This window comes from Maniola hyperantus, chromosome 17, assembly GCF_902806685.2.
Source record: "Maniola hyperantus chromosome 17, iAphHyp1.2, whole genome shotgun sequence".
NCBI classification, from domain to species: Eukaryota; Metazoa; Arthropoda; class Insecta; order Lepidoptera; family Nymphalidae; genus Maniola; species Maniola hyperantus.
The window spans coordinates 7,692,297-7,713,156 of NC_048552.1; the positions used below are offsets into that span (position 1 = coordinate 7,692,297).

General features: G+C 39.8%; 1 protein-coding gene across 1 annotated transcript; it reads left to right on the forward strand.

Moving 5' to 3' along the window:
• The first annotated feature begins 9,598 nt into the window (after positions 1–9,598).
• On the forward strand, positions 9,599–19,695 carry Upf1 (Upf1 RNA helicase). Its single transcript, XM_034977485.2, has 10 exons — positions 9,599–9,975; positions 10,055–10,242; positions 11,542–11,742; positions 13,561–13,631; positions 14,632–14,699; positions 15,275–15,390; positions 16,506–16,715; positions 16,977–17,147; positions 17,333–17,492; positions 17,806–19,695. Exons 1-10 carry the CDS (start codon positions 9,796–9,798, stop codon positions 19,549–19,551), a joined length of 3,111 nt encoding a protein of 1,036 aa, XP_034833376.1. The 5' UTR covers positions 9,599–9,795; the 3' UTR covers positions 19,552–19,695.
• The last annotated feature ends 1,165 nt before the right edge of the window (positions 19,696–20,860 follow it).

A 20,860-nucleotide genomic window follows, 5' to 3' on the forward strand; every position in this document is an offset into this window, starting at 1 on the left:
ATGGCCATGTAGAGAATTCCCAAGACGATCGTGCTTTTTAATTTAGAATCATAAATTCTATAGGAGCAATAAGATTAATCGAAATAGCCATATAATTTTTAACATACCTAGCGAATAGACTTGATCAGAATGAAGATAAACTGTTACTAATTTTAACAGTTGAGGCAAATCATAGTGTGCAATGAGCCGTGAACTAAATTGTCTGCAAACATAAAGCCAGCATCTCGTAAATTGTTCTCAATTTAGTGTACCTAGGTAAATATTAGATAGTCTAGAGCTAGACAGTCCTTAGCTAAAGTCGTTAAATTATTATTTGCTTAAAACCCTAACCCAGTGGAGGAATTGTTACAGCCTAAGGGATGCGTGCGTATTCCCAGAACAAATGCATATCGTAAAGAATTTTTAAATATATGAAAATTCTATTTTTAACCGACATCCAAAAAGAGGGTGGTACTCAATTCATCCCGTTTTTTATTTATTATATTAATTCAGATAAGTAACCTCTGTAAGTAAGTTGGCTTTACGTCTGTTTTACCACAGTTCTACTTTCGAATTGTATTATTTTGTTAACAGCAATTTATAGGTTGTCTTCACATGGGAAACTATAGAAAATCCAGAGAACATCTTAAACTATAGGTAGGTAGTTTAAGATTTTTAAATCTAAATTATCTTTTATCCTCTCTTCTCTTTGAAATTATTTGAGGCAAATTTTCTCTATGAAAATTGTTTTTCTACTTCAGCCCTACCTATATTTTTGAAAGTGAGTCACTTAATCGTGTGAACCAAGAAGTTTCCCCTTACAAGTGCTATATAGTCAATCTATCCTACGCATTAATATAACGTATATGAGAGCACGCCTTGAATCCCGATGAGATGTGGCGCCAACGGCACTATGCATGTTTAATTAATACTTCACGTGTTACTTTGAGACATACGAGTATATCCCATTAAAGAACACTTTCGAAGGCCGTCGAGGCATATATAGTACCTAACCCGAACGGCCGATGTTTAATTTATATGCATGTAAATTCGTAAAATTTAACCGACCGTGTTATACGGCTGTCCACGGTGAACATTAAATTCCCTCACATGATTTTGGTTCCAAGAAGGTACACGTTAGATTATGCGCCTGATACGATACAAAGAGACTCAAAAGTCCGGCACTGCGCTTCCACAGATTTAAAAGAAGGAACATTTTAAAGTTTTATTTTGAACCGCAGAACTAGAGGAATTTTAATTTAAAGATTTGTGTTGTTATGTAGATTTTGTTAGGAGTTATGAATCAAACAACTCTGGAAGCATAAGGCAGTGGTCCGACCGCCGACGATGAACGAGAAACGAGTAGAACTAGAAAACTATAGTAAAGCGAGTCGTCGCCGGCACTGTGAACTATAATCCGCTGAAACTGAAACAGATCAAATCTGTATGCGATAGGTATGCACCGTACAGATTTGATCAGTTTCAGCGGATTATAGCAATTTTTGGGTCATTTTATATCATGCATTTCCGCAAACTAACGCCTGCTTCTTTACAACACTACAATTTGATTAGACTTATAGACACGAAGATACACCTACTTATTGTATTTTTCTACATATAGACCTTAGACTTATCACGTAGGTAAGTCTATCTACCTATTATTTCGAATATTATAAGTCTCACTGTGTACTTTCGTTCGCTCTGTACTTTTTTACACTTTCGCATTTATAGTTTCTATTAAAAAAGTACTTAGTGATAAGCGTAGGACACGTTTAAATTATAACTATTTATTACACCATTCACTTAGAGACCTGTCTGTTGGTACACTTACTTATTTAAATACTAGATGATGCCCGCGACTTCGTCCGCGTGGATTTAGGTTTTTGAAAATCCCGTTGGAACTCTTTAATTTTCCGGGATAAAAAGTAGCCTATGTCCTTCCCCGGAATGCAAGCTAAACGGTTGAGCCGTGAAAAGCTAGCAGACAGACAGACAGACACACTTTCTCATTCATAATATTATTAGTATGGATTTTAATTTAATAATCGTAACTGTTAAGTACTTCTGAAATTTGTAAACTTAGGTTTACGCTTCAGAAGTTCTTGAGTCATCATACGGAGGGAAAGTATGCTTAGACACTCACACTACCTAGTAAATAGTCGCTAAGTACCTAATCAATGAATAACTCACGTTTTGAACGAAGAGTCAAAACTATCAGTGACCACTACGGTAACCAGGACTTCCAGGATAAATAAAAAATTGCTATTAAATTTTACACTCTACTCCTAAACTGTGTAAGCTTAAGATCTAAGATGTTCATCTATCCGGATTGAAGGACTAATATAGAAACACTGCTGAAAACATCACGAAGTATCTGGATTTTCTCGTCTGGTACGGTATCCGAGCAAAGTCAAAGTAGGTACCTACTTAGTACAGTTTGCAATTCCCTTAACGCTCTCATCGCTCAGCGCTCTATTGATTTCATCCGAAGTATCAAGTAGGTTGCTCTATGTTCCTAGAATCACTATATCAAAGAGTATGTAGGTATAGTACGCGACAAAAAGTAATCTACATCGGTCTTTAGCTGATTTAGAATGACATTTCGGCTTTGTAAAGCGTTGTCTCAGTCACTTATACCCATATGACGTTTTGTCGGTCTCAACGATAGAGACAATGTTCTACAAATCCGCTATCTCTTTCTAAAGGTCGATGTACATTACTTTCTGCCGCGTGCTGTAATCACTACGTGATCTTAGATGATGTGAAAATAAAGTAAGTATGAAAATATTTTCATGGTTAGGTTAGGTACTGATTTATTCAATACACGTGTCCCGGAAAAAGCTATTTTTCTAACTACCCTAGCAACCGTCGTGGTGACATCACAACTGGCGCCGCCTCGCACCAATTGCCAGCAATTGTCTTGTGCCAGGCCCCAGCGCAGTTTGGAACAAGCATTCAACTCCTGCCTGCCTAATAATTAAATTACTTAATAATTATATTGCTTACCATTGAATAAACGACGTCGCTCGTAAAGTTGAAATGGTTAACTTGTTGGAATTGTCTGTTGTTTATGTGAAATAAATGTGAAAGGCATAATAATTATCGTTATTAGTTTAGCTCAAACTATAAGTCATAGGCTCTATTTCTACTTAGGTACTCTAAGTCCGAGGACATAGATAGGTAGGCCTACGGTAGAGGTACCTATAGGTAGATTACTCCAAGTATTTTCTCGGTAAAATTATCTGGGCTAAGGGCGCTAAGGCTATATTGTGTTACCTACTATTGATTCATATCTAATAAGTAATAGGTATTACAAGGTAGGTAGGCATTAAAGAAAACTATCGATGGGTTTGGTAAGTGTCAACACTTAGAGGCCAAACACGTTGAAATTAAATTACTGTGCAGTAGGGCAGGATTTATAGCTGCATCATTATATAAATTAATTGATTAATAATAAAGAAATAAAATAATAAAAAAGAAATAGAAGTGTTAGAAATTTAAAAAGAAAACACAACGAATTGAGGACAGTACGCGGCTGAAAGTAATGTACCTACATCGGCCTTTAGAATGACATATCGGCTTTGTAGAGCGATGTCTCTGTCACTCATACCTAGGTATAATATGACGTTTTGTCGGTCTCAACGACCGAGACAGTGCTCTACAAATCTGCTATCTGCTTCTAAAGGTCGATTTACATTACTTTCGGCCGCGTACTGTACCTCCTCCTTTTTGGAAATCGGTTAAAACAACAATTATACTCTTTTGAGTTTTATCCTTTTGGTTACGAAACCAAACCATCGAACAATTGCATCCAAGATGCAAAACAAAATACCGCGAACACCACAGTCAATTAGTTATTATAAAATTATTAACTCAATTAATAAATAAGCCACTGTGAGGTAGGTAATAGCACACGAGTAGATGTGGTAATAGTCTGCGAGATGTTGAAATGGCAATGAGGTATGAGGCGGGAGGACACCCCGCACACCCGCACGTCTGCCCGCACCGGGTAAGCGCGTACCTTATTATATCTGTGACCTTTATCAACTGAATCTATAGTTCTGTTACATTACAAAGGTTTTGTGCAAATTCAGTTATATTTTATTACCGAACTCTTACGAATTCGTTTTAAATGTTAATGCCATTGCTTAAAATAATACATACCGAAACAGAAAAACTTCATATTAGGTAGGTACTTAATTGTTGATCGAAAACTGAAAAGAACTACATTGATAAGTGAATTATTTCCAGGTATTATACCTACCTCTTACCTACCTACCTCTTATTTTGACTTATTTTGTACGGGTGTAAGTATAGTTCGTACAAAATAAGAACTCACTCTCCATTCTAACTTATGTGTCAACTGTCATGCCAAAAGTACGGTTCACCTTTAAAATGAGGACTACATAAATCGTACTTTTGACATGACGTTTGAGTCAAACGGTTTGACACAAAGTTAAAATGGAGAGGGCGATCTCACTTCATACACATTATAAGTAAGTATACGCGTAGACAGGAGAGTGCAAAAGAACAGCCACAAGCGGACAAGTAAATAAATTATTATAAATGCACTTACGCAGTCGACTAGCAATAAATACCCTCATTTTTTGTATCAGATCAGTACGATGTCGTTCCAAGGAAACAAATAAAACATCTGGCGAAAGGGGCATCGCGCTCATCAGGCGAGGCATTTGCATCAATTAGCTGGAGTCAAACTCAAATGCAACGAAATTTGATACATACCATATTGTAGTACAGTCTCGCTTACCCTTAATTGGTTAAAGAAACATGACTAAACATTAGATTTATTGAGTCCAAGCTTTGATAGCGACAAATACCTACCTAATAATAAAGCGAAACATTAATAAATAGCTCTCTTTCTTTACATCTAAATATATAAAAGGAAAAGGTGACTCACTGACTGACTGACTGACTGATCTATGATCTATCAACGCACAGCTCAAACTACTGGACGGATCGGGCTGTAATTTGGCATGCAGATAGATAGCTATTATGTCTGAGACGTAGGCATCTGCTAATAATAATGGTTTTTTTTATTATCAGGCATAAAACCAGTTAAAGCAAGTGATATTTTAATTTTTAATTACTTAAAAACGCACATAACTCCGAAAAGTTAGAGGTGCGTGCCCGGGATCGAACCCCCGACCTCCGATTGGAAAGCGGACGTCCTATAACCACTAGGCTACCACAGCTTCTATTAACTTTAATAGTAAATATTAAAATAAACTCTCAAGCTAGCCTTATCTATTTACTATACAAATGATGCCCGCGTGGGATGGTGCCAAGAATACTGGCTGCGTTTCCGCGCTGGACAACCAGGCTGATCCGTTGCGCAAAAAAAACCAGCCCTTCTGTCACCGTCACCACATGAGGCTATTAATCGCGGTGAAATGTCTCGTAATTTTTTTTATTGCTTCTAGATTCAAAATATTGCAGGAAGGGTTCATGATCTTTTTGTTTTATTAGATCCATTTGAAATGAGCTTTTGGTACCTACATTTTAGGTGTTTAAGTAGGTATCTACTTAGTTAAATTTTGGAAGTTCTGTTGACATCAGTAGGTTATATATGATTTAGTAGATGATGATGAAGATGAGTCATCTACACTATATAATATAATATATAATATATAATATATAATATATAATAATATATAATATATAATATATAATATATAATATTATAAAGAGGAAAACTTTGTTTGTTTGTTTGTTTGTTTGTTTGTTTGTTTGTTTGTTTGTTTGTTTGTACTGAATAGGCTCAAAAACTACTGGACCGATTTTAAAAATTCTTTCACCATTCGAAAGCTACATTATCCACGAGTAACATAGGCTATATTTTATTTTGGAAAAAAATAGGGTTCCGTAAGATATTTGGGTTTTTCGGATACAAGGTGTAAAAAATCAACCAGAAAAGTTACTTATTTTGCGTACGCTGCCTAAACTATAAAAGATAGAACCATAAAATGTTCTAATTAATTGTAGATCTTATAAATATCTACAAAAAAGTCCGCGACACACTATACCCATCTATGTCGAGTGAGGCACAGCAACCATTTTTTTATTTAAAAATCTTGAAATTTTTTTGGACTACATTTAAACGCGTTTATTTTACTCATGCTATTAATCCTTATCAAAATAAATGATTTCATCACTAAGAACAGTTTATGGAGATAATATTTGGTCTTTGAATGATTAAAATTGGACGTTTGGTTTTGAAGTTATGGCGAAATTAAAATATTACGATTTCTGCTGCACGGCCCGTTGTATTATATAAAGAGGTAATGTCGTTAAGTTTGTTTGTAGGGGGTAATCTTTAGAACTACTGAACCGATTTTAAAAATTCTTTCACCAGTAGAAAGCTACATTATTCCTGAGTGACATAGGCTATACGGGATCTTTAAAAACCTAAATCTACGCGGGCGAAGCCGCGGGGATCAGCTAGTATTATATAAAGAGGTAATGTCGTTAAGTTTGTTTGTAGGGGGTAATCTTTAGAACTACTGAACCGATTTTAAAAATTCTTTCACCAGTAGAAAGCTACATTATTCCTGAGTGACATAGGCTATACGGGATCTTTAAAAACCTAAATCTACGCGGGCGAAGCCGCGGGGATCAGCTAGTACAAAATATTTCAGAATTTATGTAGTACTAACTAGTACCTAAGTAATATCTACCTAAGAAAAAGCACAAAAAAAGACAGAGATTGGCTTGCATGCTTGCTTGATTTACTTGCTTGGAAATTTCTAAATGCTCAGAGTAGATATGCTAAGTAGCGCCTTTTAAATAGTCTCAGCTCTTTTCTTCGTGGAATTCAAATAAATGCTTAAAATATTGATTAATTAAGCCAGAGTAAAAGGTACCTATGCTAAGTAGCGCCTTTTAAATAGTCTTAGCTCTTTTCTTCGTCGAATTCAAATAAATGCTTAAAATATTGATTAATAGCCAGAGTAAAAACCCTCGGGGAAACAGAAACCTAATATTTAGCCTAAGTAGACATGGGGCTGTAAATCATCTATGAATTAAGTATTAGAAAAAGAACAAAAGAGTATTTTTATACTGCTTAGCGCTTAATAACGAAGTTAAGTAGTTATGTAGGTATGTCCGCGAGACAACTTTGGATTTTTTTAAATAATAACTGAACGCTTAAGGAAAATCATAAATAAGAAATCATATCAGTTCGTGGAACGCAAATTAAATAGGTATCCCATGAAAGGAAGTCGGTTAAAAAAGGTTGAGTTGAAGAAAAGCTAATAAAAATACATAGGTAGTGATAAAAAAATAGGTATATTATCTACAAAGTAAAAAAAAGCAGTCTATTATTTGGATCTGGGGTTCGATCCCGGGCACGCGCCTTCAACTTTTCGGAGTTAGATAGGTAGGTATGTGCGCTTTAAACAATCAAATATCACTAGTAGGAAGTAGGAACGGTGAAAGAAAACACCGTGAGGGAACCTGACTGCATGACAGTTCTCTGTAATGTTCTCAAATATGCGAAGTCTGCCAATCCGCACTTGCCAGCGTGGTAGACTATCGTCTCTGCCCGCGCTCTGCTTTGCAGTGAAAACTCGAAAGGCAACGAAATGCAGTAAGATGGAGCGAGAATCTATGCTATGCTATGCTAGTGCTAAAATAGGTACATTAAGTGCTTTGTAATCTTCGCTGAATCTTAGGCTCAGATCTATAGAACGCACTTTGACTTTGCTCAGACTTAAGATAGAGTTAAAACGAGACAGATTTATGTGAGAGATATAGCCCTGCCTCGTTTTGACTCCGTCTTAAGTCTAAGCAAATTCAAAGTGCGCTCTATAGATCCCATCACAAGTAATCTGACTAGATCTTTGATGATAAAATATTCTTACGACACGAGTATGTAAGTACTTAGTATCAACACAAAATAGAGTTATGAATCTGTATTTGTATTGATCTTTGGCATGGCGCCAAGTTGCTTAATAAATTAAACGAGAATGCTTTTTACAGATGGGGGCATACGTTTAAAATATAATTTTATATTTTCGGCACCTATTCTAAGCCATAGGATGGGAAAATTTACCTATTCTGTTTTCTATTTCTATTAACGATCTCTTTGTATTTCTATAGGTATAATAGAGATTTACGAGATCCAGCCCACTGACAGACAGACGGACGGACAAAGTACGGGCAGCGCAGGCCCCCGTTGGCACCCTTAGGGCACGGAACCCTAAAAATGGCATCTCCATACAATTTTACTTAACTTTAAATATATACCTACACTAGGGTACCTATACTATTATGTATTCTGAGCTATTACAGAATAGTAAACTATGTTAATAGACGACCCATATTTTAAAATCAGTGCCAACTTTTCAAATAGGACGAAAATAGGCGAGTCGTCAAGATTGCCAATGTCCTAGTGGCCGCGATCAAAAAAACGGAAATCGCGATTTCATTTCATTATTCATGTGGCTTCCGCGATATCACTTTGGTTAAACCTACCACGTATTAGACCAGGCAGTTACCTACCGTATTTAGGACCGAAAATACGATAAATTCTTAACAGTATATGTATACTTAGTCGGAAAATGGTATAAGTAATTAAGGAATAATCGACCGACTGAGTAAAAGTCCCGGAAGGGGGCTGGGGGCGTGTTGGATGGATATTCGTTTTTTGTGATTTGTGGTCCCTGCATCCTATCGAAAAATATTGAAAGTAAAAGTTATAGATAGTATATCTAAAAAAAATATTGAACACTAGATGATACCCGCGACTTCGTCCGCGTGGACTTAGTTTTTAAAAATCCCGTGGGAACTCTTTGATTTTCCGGGATAAAAAGTAGTTTATGTCCTTCCCCGGGATGCAAGCTCTCTCTGTACAAAATTTGAACAAAATCGGTTGAACGGATGGGCCGTGAAAAGCTAGCAGACAGACAGACTGACATACTTTCACCCTTATAGTATCACTTCTTTGTCTGTTTGTCTGTCTGTCAATAAACCTATTACCTATAGGGTACTTCCCGTTGACTTAGTGGCTGGTAGGTAGGTATTATAGCACACGTAAAGGGAAAAATCCGAAAACCGTGAATTTGTGGTTACCTCCTGGTGTAGGTAAAAAAAATTAAAATGTGTTCATGAAGTATTTTCAACTTTCATAGTAAGATTAACATGGGGGAATATCTTATGAAAAGGCTTTACCTGTACATTCTAAAACATATTTTTATGCATACCTAATGGTTTTTGATTTATCGTGTAAAATGTCGAAATAATACGACTGTAGTACGGAAGCCTCGGTGCGCGAGTCTGACTCGCACTTGGCCGGTTTTTTGAGTCTCAGTGGGGAAATCTCAAAAATACCAAATCCAGAGTAGTAAAATTATTTAAAAAAATACGCTTTATAATTTGCCTTCTACACATCACCACTAACTAAGCAAAGTTTAGTACACTAGTCCAGTTCACTTGTTGTTATGTATATCAACAAATAAAAAGTAAAACGTCTGCGGTAGCTGTAATCTAGAAAGTTATATTGTCTATGGTTTCTGTTTCCTGCCACGCTATTGGTAGATGTAGTTAATCGTGTATTTTAATTGGTTCTTTTAACTGTCACGTTTTGATTTAGCCATTTATCATTCATAAAATAATAATATTGTAAACGGAAACAAACCATGTGCTAACATGGCTATTTTTCTTAATCGTCAACATCATTCATAGGAAATCGTTAAAATTGTGTTCGATTGTTATGGGATTATCATTTGATGGACAGTGTTATTTAATATTTAACCTATTTTTGTCGTTTCGTTCACCCTAAATAAATATTACATCAATATGAGTGTCGACGCGTATGGTCCGAGCTCTCAAACGCTTACATTCCTGGAGACTGAAGAGGCTGATCTAATCGGTGCTGACACTCAAGGGTCTGAGTTTGAATTCACCGATTTCACTATCCCATCTCAGAGCCAAACACCTGCGTCCCAGCATGATCACAGTTTGACCACAGTCAACCAGGTGAGTAAACGTTTTGTTTGCATAACCTAATTAGGCTGTAAACGTTTTGAATTTAACCTTATCGGACATTAAATTTTAGGTAAATGGTCTAGGGCGGACAGACCTGAGTTCAAAAGTTGCGAGTGTCGCTAATGCAATAGCAGAGTTACAATTTGAAGAAGAAGATGAGGCTCTGTACAGCAGCAAAGAACTGCCTGACCATGCATGCAAGTACTGTGGCATTCACGATCCCGCCACGGTCGTAATGTGCAATATCTGTAACAAGTGGTAAGTACATATTTTGCATACATTTGAAAGTTAAATAAGTAATTTACACACCTTATGTGTTTAAAACAGGAAAATACGTCAGCTAATTAATGATAAGGCAGTAAAAAGTTTTATTACACTCTGTAATGTTGAAAACTTCCTTTTCCTTCTAAGTTTAAGGAATTTGTCATAAAGATCAAACTGACACACAATTGCAACACAATATGTGTTGTATGGGATTTAACATCTGTTAAACTGCACCTAGATTTTTTTGTGCTAAGGCAGACCTAGTTCATTAAGTTACGTCTTTTTAAAAAAACCGGCCAAGTGTGAGTCAGACTCGCGCACCGAAGGTCCCATACTAGTCGTATATTTTCGACATTTTGTATGATTAATCAAAAACTATTAAGCATAAAAAAATCTATTTCAGAATGTACAGGTTAAGCCCTATCATATGATATCCCACTTTGTATAGTAATCTTTCAAAGAACCAATAGAAGAGTATAAAGTATAGTATCAGTTGGTATAGTATCAGTTCAGCATAGTACAAAGCATAACAAATGAAGAACTTGACGAGAACCTACACATACTATCAAGCGAGGAAGTTCAGGGGCTAGCAAAACAATGGAAAGAATGCGTTCTGTTGCATCCAAATACACTATCTAAACACACTCTTGATTGATGACTGCCAAAAATGCCTATGAAGAAAATGCATAGTTGTCTTCACTACCTGATAGGCAGTTAAATAATATGAATGCTGACTACCTCCTCCTTTACACAACATTCTGCAACTACAGTCAAAACTGTTTGAAACAACATCATTTACATGACATTTTGATTATAATGACCAAAATATAAATCCCAGCTACTTGTAGTGAAAGACTTAACACTGGTCATTACAACTAGCAGCTTTTGCGACCTAATAATCGTGGTCCCTTCAATGCTGTTATAACAGATTTTGACTGTAAATTGCTAGAAGTCCTCAGACTGATTGCAGATCACAATGAAAATGGGTTTAATAAATACCATACCCCTTCTAGATTAACCTCCATCTTAGGGTGGAAACAAATTATAGGACGCGGCCGACAGACGTGACTGACACCCGCAACTTATAGGTATCTAGTTAATACACTAAACTGTGCAAACTGTCAGACGTAAGTCGCTGACATTACCTTGAGGCTTGAGCCCTCGGACGTCCGAAAGATATCTCGCAAGCTGCATTCCAAATGACTGTGCACAAGCTGCGGCTTATGATTGTGTCCCCTAATTTGTTTTGCATTTCAGACCTTTTATCACTTACCACCACTTGCTCTGTTACAGGTTTTGCAATGGACGCGGCAACACCTCCGGGTCCCATATCATTAACCACCTGGTGAGAGCCAAGCACAAGGAAGCAGCGTTACACCGTGATGGACCACTGGGAGAGACCTTACTTGAATGCTATTCGTGTGGGGCTCGCAATGTTTTTGTTCTCGGATTTATTCCTGCTAAAGCAGACTCCGTTGTTGTACTTCTTTGTCGGTAAGTTGAAAAATTGTATTTTTTAGGGTTCCGTACCTCAAAAGGAAAAACGGAACCCTTATAGGATCACTTTGTTGTCTGTCTGTCTGTCAAGAAACCTACAGGGTACTTCCCGTTGAACTAGAATAATGAAATTTGGCATGTAGGTAGATCTTATAGCTGATATTTGGGGAAAAATCTGAAAACCGTGAATTTAGGGTTAGATCACACAAAAAATTTTTACAAAAAAAATAAAAACCGACTTCGTTACATAAACACTAAAAATTGAAAAATAATTTAATTTATTACCGAATATAATTATGTATACAAGAGTTAATATAGTTCCATAATAATATTTTTTGGTGCCGGTGCCAATTAGCTTTAGCTGCGCGAATCGTCTAGACTTCATATTTTTATGGGACTCCACAATGGCACCTCATTGGCACCGACCCCAAAAAATATTATGGAACTATATTAACTCTTGTATACATAATTATATTCGGTAATAAATTAAATTATTTTTCAATTTTTAGTGTTTATGTAACGAAGTCGGTTTTTATTTTTTTTGTAAAAATTTTTATTTCACAATTTTTAGTGGCCCCATGGAATTATGCTATGACTGGTTAAAAATCTACTGTTTACTAAGCTATTACACTGATCGCGAGCAATTTACTCTTATCCGTTGAGGAGTTCCAGTATCTATCTTCGAAGATGTTCATCAGATCTTCACCAAATTGAAATGGGACCAACTTTGAAGTATACCCTTTCAAACAAAAAAAGAATTTTCAAAATCGGTCCAGGCGTTTTTGAGTAATCGGGGAACATACAAAAAAAAAAAAAAAAAAAAAATTGAGAACCTCCTCCTTTTTTTGAAGTCGGTTAAAAAAAATTAAATTGTGGTCATGAACTAATAATTAGTATTTTCAACTTTCGAAATGAGTGACTATATCAAGTGGGGTATCATATGAAAGGTACACTTCATCTGTACATTCTAAAACAGATTTTTATTTATTTTTATGCATCATAGTTTTTGAATTATCGTGCAAAATGTCGAAAAAATACGACTGTAGTACGGAACCCTCGTTGCGCGAGCCTGACTCGCACTTGGCCGGCTTTTTTCAATTATACCTACATCTTAGCATAATATCATCCCAGATACAAGTCACTCCATGATAAAAACTTGTTTTTACAAGTATGTATTTTTTCAAAGATGCCACAATACATCCATAACCATAACTAACAGTACTTGGTCTCAATGACTTCAATAGACAAATCGGCTACCATATTTTGAAGTATGCTTGTACAGTATGTGGCAGAAAATAATGTACATCAGCCTTTAGAATGACTTTTCGGCCTTGTAGAGCGTTGTCCCTGTCACTCATACCTATATGACGTTTTGTCGGTCTCAGCGACAGAGACAATGCTCTACAAATCCACCGCCACTATCTCCTCAAGGTCGATGTACATTATTTTCTGCCGCGTACTGTACATAGGTGTTGTTTACTCAAAGGTAAAACCATGTCAGTCTTAGTAGTCTGTGCCACAACACACATGCATATATTACACACACAGACATACGTATTTATCTTTACTTATTTAAACAAAATTATGGGCTTTGCCAATCTGCAGTTTTCTAATAACTTTACTTGGTCTATGGATGAGACGATGTCACTGCCACTGGCAACTCCTGCACCAAGGTACTAACTATTTCTTATATGTTCCACTAATATTTTCTAGTAAGTCTTGATTCCAATGGAAATTTCTGATTATGCAATTAAACTTGACAACAAGTTGATAATAGTATTATTACTAGCAATGATTTTATTTTCGTGATTTCAGCCAGCCATGTGCTGCACAAAGTTCCCTGAAAGACATGAACTGGGATCAAGAGCAATGGAAACCTTTAATTGGTAAGCTTTCACACATTTTAGCTTTTATTTTAATAAGATTTTGTTTGAGTTGAGAGGTTGTAAGTTACTGATTTTCCTTAAAACTGTTGGAACAATAATCTTAATCTTAGGTATATAAAAGGAAAAGGTGACTGACTGACTGATTGATCCATCAACGCACAGCCCAAACTACTGGATGGATCGGGCTGAAATTTGGCATGCAGATAGCTATCATGACGTAGGCATCCGCTAAGAAAGGATTTTTGAAAATTCAGCCCCTGAGGGGGTGAAATAGGGGTTTGAAATTTGTGTAGTCCACGCGGACGAAGTCGCGAGCATAAGCTAGTTTGGTTAAATAAAGTTAAAACAATAATTAAAATTTAACTGATTGTATGTATATTACAGCACGCAACCCCTTTTTCACCCCCTTAGGGTGAAAAAGGGGTTTGAAATTTAAAAAGTCCACGCGGATGAAGTCGCGAGCATTAGCTAGTATTATCATAAGACTGTGATCTCAGGTTAGCAAGTTCTGAGTCAATAGTAAGTTTTGTGTTTCTGGTTTCCTCAAAAACTACTGAACCACTTTTTTACTGTATTTTGCAATCAGTACCCTCATTATAAATGCGAATGTGTGTATGTTTGTTGGTCTATTGGTTTATTGGTTTGTCCTTCAATCACGTAGCAACGGTGCAACGGATTGACGTGATTTTTTATATGGGTATAGATAAAGACCTGCAGAGTGACATAGACTACTTTTTATCACGGAAAACAAAAGGGTTCCCACGGGATTTTTAAAAACCTAATTCCACGCAGACGAAGTCGCGGGTATCAGCTAGTACCCTATAAAGCTATGACCTCAGACCAGGTTTTTAGACAAAAGTTGTGACAACAAAAGCTGCAGCTATTGTGAGTTTTGAAATTTAATTTGGTTTTATTTGAAACTAACCTCATCTTCACTTTTGTTGGGGTGTCCCACAGCATTGCCTGACTTTTAAAATTAATTAATGGTTTTTATTTTTAGCGGATCGTGCTTTCTTGTCATGGCTTGTTAAAGTTCCTTCAGAGGCTGAGCAAATGAGAGCCAGACAGGTACAAAAATGTTTTTTTTTTTCTGCTTTATTTTATAAAACTTGTGGGCCCTTCTTACCCGCTTCTCCATACAAACGTTTTACGCCAATTATTCTATTCTTTGTTGTTCTAGATCCATAACTATGCTATATATCGACATATCTCTCCATTATCTATGCCCTAAAACAATTTTATATGTAAGAAAGTGATTTATTTTGCCAAAAATAGGCATAATTCTGAATGTCGATTCGAAATTTTCACTTTTCGTATTTGACTAAAAAATCTTGTAGTTTAAGCAGAATTCATTCACCTGGCTTCTCTCGGGCGTGAGGTGCGCTTAGAGCGAAAGGGTGACACGCACAGATAACGTATTTTTGCCGTCATGTATTCTATGGAAAGAGCACTATTTTAGGCTTCACCCACCAACGAGTTCTCGCTTCGATGAAGTGGGCTCTGAAAATACGTAGTTGGGTGTACGACAGTAAGATAGTTGACCCGACAAAAAATATTAGTTTTAAAATAGGTTCAATCAAATGTTAGTATAGAAACCATAGTAAAATTAGGTTGTTTTTGACTTTATATATGTTATGTTTCAGGTGACGCCTCAGCAGATCGGCCGCCTGGAAGAGCTCTGGCGTGACAATGTTGATGCTACTTTCCAAGATTTGGAGAAGCCTGGAGTGGATGAAGAGCCACACCAAGTTCTTTTAAGGTTAAATTATTAAATTACACTTGATGTTACACCCTTGGATGACAGTGGCGAGGATATCTGCACATGGGTACTGTTCTTATCTCATTTCATCATCATCAACCGATAGACTTCCACTGCTGGACATAGGTCTCTCTTGTAGGGACTTCCACACGCCACGGTTTTGCGTCACCTGAATCTAGGAGCTCTCTGCAACTCGTCTGATGTCGTCCGTCCACCTAGTGGGGGGTCTTCCAACACTGCGTCTTCCGGTGCGAGGTCGCCATTCCAGCTCCTTGGGACCCCAACGTCTATCAGTTTTATTTTTATTTTATTTATTTTATTTTATTTTATTTTATTTTATTTTATTTTATTTTATTATAGATGCTTGATATGCTTACAGCTAGTGCCAAAGCGCATTACAAGTCAGACTTATGACTAATAACTTATACTATTCGAACAAAATATACACAAAGGTTCTTATAAGTCTTAGTGATCTATACATGAAATAAATTTATTTATATTTGTATTGAACACGTCTAGGCTCTGGTGCTGAGCAATCAGCTCATTTAGCATGGAAAGTGCGCGGAAAGTTGGCGCACTTTCAGCATACCGCGTGCGGAACGACTTTAGCGCGAAGAAAGGCCACGTCTTCCGACATGACCGGAGTAGTTTATCCGGCAACCGTACCGCCAACGCACACCGCGACAATGTGTCCGGATTATCCACCTTATTGTTTAATAATAGGTAGTAGTGTATTAGAAGAGCCCTCTTTCGTCTTGAGTCCAGTGAGTCTAGACCTAAGTTAGAGTCTAAGAGTGATCAGTTATGATCTATGTACCCTGCCCATTACCACTTCAGCTTCGCAACCCGTCGAGCTATATTACTCTAGTTCTCCTTCGGATCTCCTCATTTTTGATTTGATCAGGTAGAGAAACTCAAAGCATAGCTCTCTCCATCGCCCACTGAGTGACTCTGAGCTTCCTTATGAGGCCCATATTAGCGACCATGTCTCGGATCCATATGTCATCACTCGCAACATGCACTGTTCGAAGACTTTGGTCTTCAAGCACTGAAGAATTTTACTATTTATTTAAATTTTTGATCATATTCAACAGGTTAATTGTTTGACTTCACAGATACGAAGATGGATACCAATATCAGAATATATTTGGTCCACTTGTAAAATTGGAAGCGGACTATGACAAAAGACTCAAGGAGTCGCAAACTCAGGAAGGGATTGAAGTGCGCTGGGATGTGGGGCTCAACAAGAAAACAATAGCCTATTTCACTCTCGCCAAAACTGACAGTGACATGAAACTTATGCATGGAGATGAGTTAAGACTGAGGTAAGAAGTTTGTTATTAACTAAAGGCTCATGCTTGACCACAATCACACATGATGAGTGATGGGGAGTGATGATCAGACCTAAGATTGAGAAACAGACATTTAACGTGACAAATTTGATCAAAAATATGTAAAAGTACATAGTTATAATATAAAATATTGCATGCTAATTAGGCAGAATTTGCCTGTACCTGTATTGTTTTCGGCACATCTGCACTGTTTGCACTAAACAAATTAGATTTGATATTGACAACCGTTTCCAGATACGTTGGTGAGCTGCACAAGGCGTGGTCGGGCGTGGGCCACGTGATCAAGGTGCCGGACAACTACGGCGACGATGTGGGGCTGGAGCTGAAGAGCGGCGCCGGCGCGCCGCTCGACTGCACCTCCAACTTCGTCGTGGACTTCATTTGGAAGAGCACGTCTTTCGACAGGTATTTAGTCTATTGTTTTTTATTTATACACTCAAGTCACATTATGGTAATGTCAAAGCGACGCCTTTTCCAAAGTTTATGGGTTGCAAAGTGAAGAAAACTTCATTTATAACATTTTAAAAACGATCTATCGTCGTAGTTTTCGTTATATGCACCAAAGGATCCTTATTTGTGTACTGTTTCAGAATGCAACTGGCGCTCCGCAAGTTCGCGGTGGACGACTCGTCCGTTTCGGGCTACATCTACCGGCGCCTGCTGGGCCACGAGGTGGAGGAGGTGCTGTTCCGCGTGCACCTGCCCAAGCACTTCAGCGCGCCCAACCTGCCCGACCTCAACCGGTCGCAGGTAACATGTTTTTCTATTTGATGACTTCATTAACTTCATCATCATCATATGGCCATAGTCCACCATGCTGGCTAAGTGCTGATTGGCATACTTCATACTGCTTTGAGTCCTTTGAGAACATTATAGAGGATACTCCAGGCATCCAGGTTTCCTCACGATGTTTTCCTTCACCGTTAAAGTAAGTGATATTCAATTTCTTAAAACGCACATAACTCGAACACCGACCTCCCGAATAGGCTATTTATTTTACGGCTGTATTAACTTATTACTTCCGAAAGAATTCAGAAATTACAAAAATATAATTCGTTTCCAGGTATATGCCGTTAAACACGCCCTGCAGCGTCCACTGTCACTGATCCAAGGCCCTCCGGGCACCGGCAAGACCGTCACCTCTGCGACTATCGTGTACCAGCTCGTGCGCCAGAACGGCGGGCCGGTGCTCGTGTGCGCGCCGTCCAACACGGCCGTGGACCAGCTGACGGAGAAGATCCACCGCACGGGGCTGAAGGTGGTGCGGCTGTGCGCCAAGTCGCGCGAGGCCATGGAGTCGTCGGTGTCGTTCCTGGCGCTGCACGAGCAGGCGCGCGCGCTGGGCTCGGCCGACAGCGAGCTGCGCAAGCTCACGCGCCTCAAGGAGGAGGCGGGCGAGCTGTCGGCGGCCGACGAGCGCCGCTACCGCGCGCTGCGCCGCGCCGCCGAGCGCCGCCTGCTGGACGCGGCCGACGTGGTGTGCACCACGTGCGTGGGCGCCGGCGACCCGCGCGTGGCGCGCATGCGCTTCCAGTCCATCCTCATCGACGAGGGCATGCAGTCCACCGAGCCCGAGTGCATGGTGCCCGTGGTGCTGGGCGCGCGCCAGCTTATCCTGGTGGGCGACCACTGCCAGCTGGGGCCCGTCGTCATGTGCAAGAAGGCGGCCAAGGCGGGCCTCAGCCAGAGTCTGTTCGAGCGCCTCGTGGTGCTCGGCATCCGCCCCTTCCGCCTCGAGGTGCAGTACCGCATGCACCCCGAGCTGTCGCGCTTCCCGTCCGACTTCTTCTACGAGGGCTCGCTCCAGAATGGCGTAAGCGCCGAGGAGCGGCGGCTGCACAAGATCGACTTTCCCTGGCCGCGCCCGGATCGGCCGATGTTCTTCTACGTCACCCAGGGCCAGGAGGAGATCGCGGGCTCGGGAACTTCTTACCTGAATCGAACGGAGGCCGCCAACGTGGAGAAGCTCACGACCCGCTTCCTGAAAGCCGGCGTCCGCCCCGAACAGATCGGGATCATAACCCCTTACGAGGGACAACGCTCGTACCTCGTGCAGCACATGCAGTACCAGGGCAGCCTGCATGCCAAGCTCTACCAGGAGATCGAGGTGGCCAGCGTCGACGCCTTCCAGGGACGCGAGAAGGACATCATCATCATGTCCTGCGTGCGCTCCAACGAGCACCAGGGCATCGGCTTCCTGAGCGATCCGCGCCGCCTGAACGTCGCGCTGACGCGCGCCAAGTACGGCCTCATCGTCGTCGGCAACCCCAAGGTGCTCAGCAAGCAGCCGCTGTGGAACCACCTGCTCGCCTTCTACAAGGAGCGGCGCGTGCTCACCGAGGGCCCGCTGTCCAACCTCAAGGAGTCGGCGATCCAGTTCGCCAAGCCCAAGAAGCTGGTGAACGCGCAGAACCCCGGCTCGCACTTCATGTCCACGTCCATGTTCGACGCGCGCGAGGCCATGGTGCCCGGCTCGGTGTACGACCGCGCGCGGCCGCCGCGCGACCCGCTGGCCTACGTGGGCCCCGCGCGTGCCGCGCTGCTGCACGCGCCCGTCCCGGCCGCCGCCTTCGCCGCGCACCGCGGCCGCGCGCCCGTCGCCGCCGCAGCGCGCGCGCGCCGCCGCCCGCCGCGCCTGTCGCAAGAGCCGCTGTCGCAGCAGCCGCCGCTGTCGCTGTCGCAGGGCGCGTCGCAGCCCGACTTCAGCCAGGAGTCGGCGGCGCCCGACTGCCCGTCGCAGCCGGACGGGCTGCTGTCGCAGGACTCAACGTACCAGGGCGGGTTCCGCGCGCACGGCGGCCAATACTGAAGCCGCGCCGCCAGCCGACCACTCCCCCGGGGAGACAGCACGGTCCTGACGAGACGCCGACGCGCCGCGCGCTCCGGCCGCGGAGCAGACGGAGAGTCCCGAGCGCGACGAGCCGCCCGCGCAGCCTCGCGGTACATTCCGTAGCGCGAGGGGAAACTTAATCTTAAATTACAGGAATAGAAATAGGGACTTTCGATATCCAACGTTTCGGGAAAATTATACACCGGTCGGTAGCTCGCTAGAGCGACGCCGATAAATTTTTGTGTCTCCCATATTACTACGATCATGTCTATGACCATTCAGCACAAAATTCATGTTTACAATTCCATAGTTAAATGTTGTAACGAAAACGCAAATGAAAAGTACTGACGATGATCTATGGTACAGGTTCATCACCGTTCGCCGATTTACTTCTTTGTTTTCATCATATTAAGATGAATCGAAATTTAACATTGTAGAATTTTATTCTTTTAGGGCAAACTTTATTAATATGGTTTTGTTTCCATTCTCATTGAGGTTAGGAATCATAAAAATCAATGCTCTATATTAGACAATATGTCAGCAATAAATACTTCATTATTTTTCCTTCATAAAGTATCTATAATAAATAGACTCGAGAATAAACAAACTTCAAATATGTAATGAATAGGTAAAACGTGAGGTGAAGCAAAGCCAACTGAAATGCAAAACGTGCAATGATGAAGTCTGCTTATTCCCAAATTAAGTCTTTATTTTATTGACTTGTCATGACACCAAAATAATAAAATATTTTTCATAATAATATGTAAATTGCATGTATTAAATTGTAAATCCATAGATAAATAGTAGTGGCTGTTATATAACTTTATATAACTAGCTGATGAACGCGATTTCGTCCGCGTGGAATTAGCTTTCTAAAAACCCTGTGGCAACTCTTTGATTGTCTGAAAAAAGTAGCCTATTACAACTATACCGATCCTAAGAATCACGACAATCTGTTGCGATGTGATTGAAGGACAAACCAACAAACAAACACACTCGCATTTATAATATGGGTAGTGATTTTTCGATTTATTTTATTAAATTTTCAAGATAATGCTGTTAATAGATGTAAATTTTATTGCAGGTAATTATTACTTTCTTATACCAAGAATTGTAACATTTTTTTATATAAATTGTGTCAAATATAAAACAACCTATGATATCAAAACAATCAAAAATCAATTTTACTTAATTACAGCTAAAAAATAATTTTATAGCATTGTTTTATGTTCTGAAATTTATATAATATGTTGCAGTGTATTAAAGTCATTTCTAACACCTTATTATT

Coding starts and splice junctions, on each gene's coding strand:
- Upf1 (XM_034977485.2), top strand. CDS start 9,796: ATGAGTGTCGACGCGTATGGTCCGAGCTCTCAAACGCTTACATTCCTG. Junction 9,976..10,054: donor GTTTGACCACAGTCAACCAG/GTGAGTAAACGT, acceptor ATTAAATTTTAG/GTAAATGGTCTAGGGCGGAC. Junction 15,391..16,505: donor CCACACCAAGTTCTTTTAAG/GTTAAATTATTA, acceptor TTGACTTCACAG/ATACGAAGATGGATACCAAT.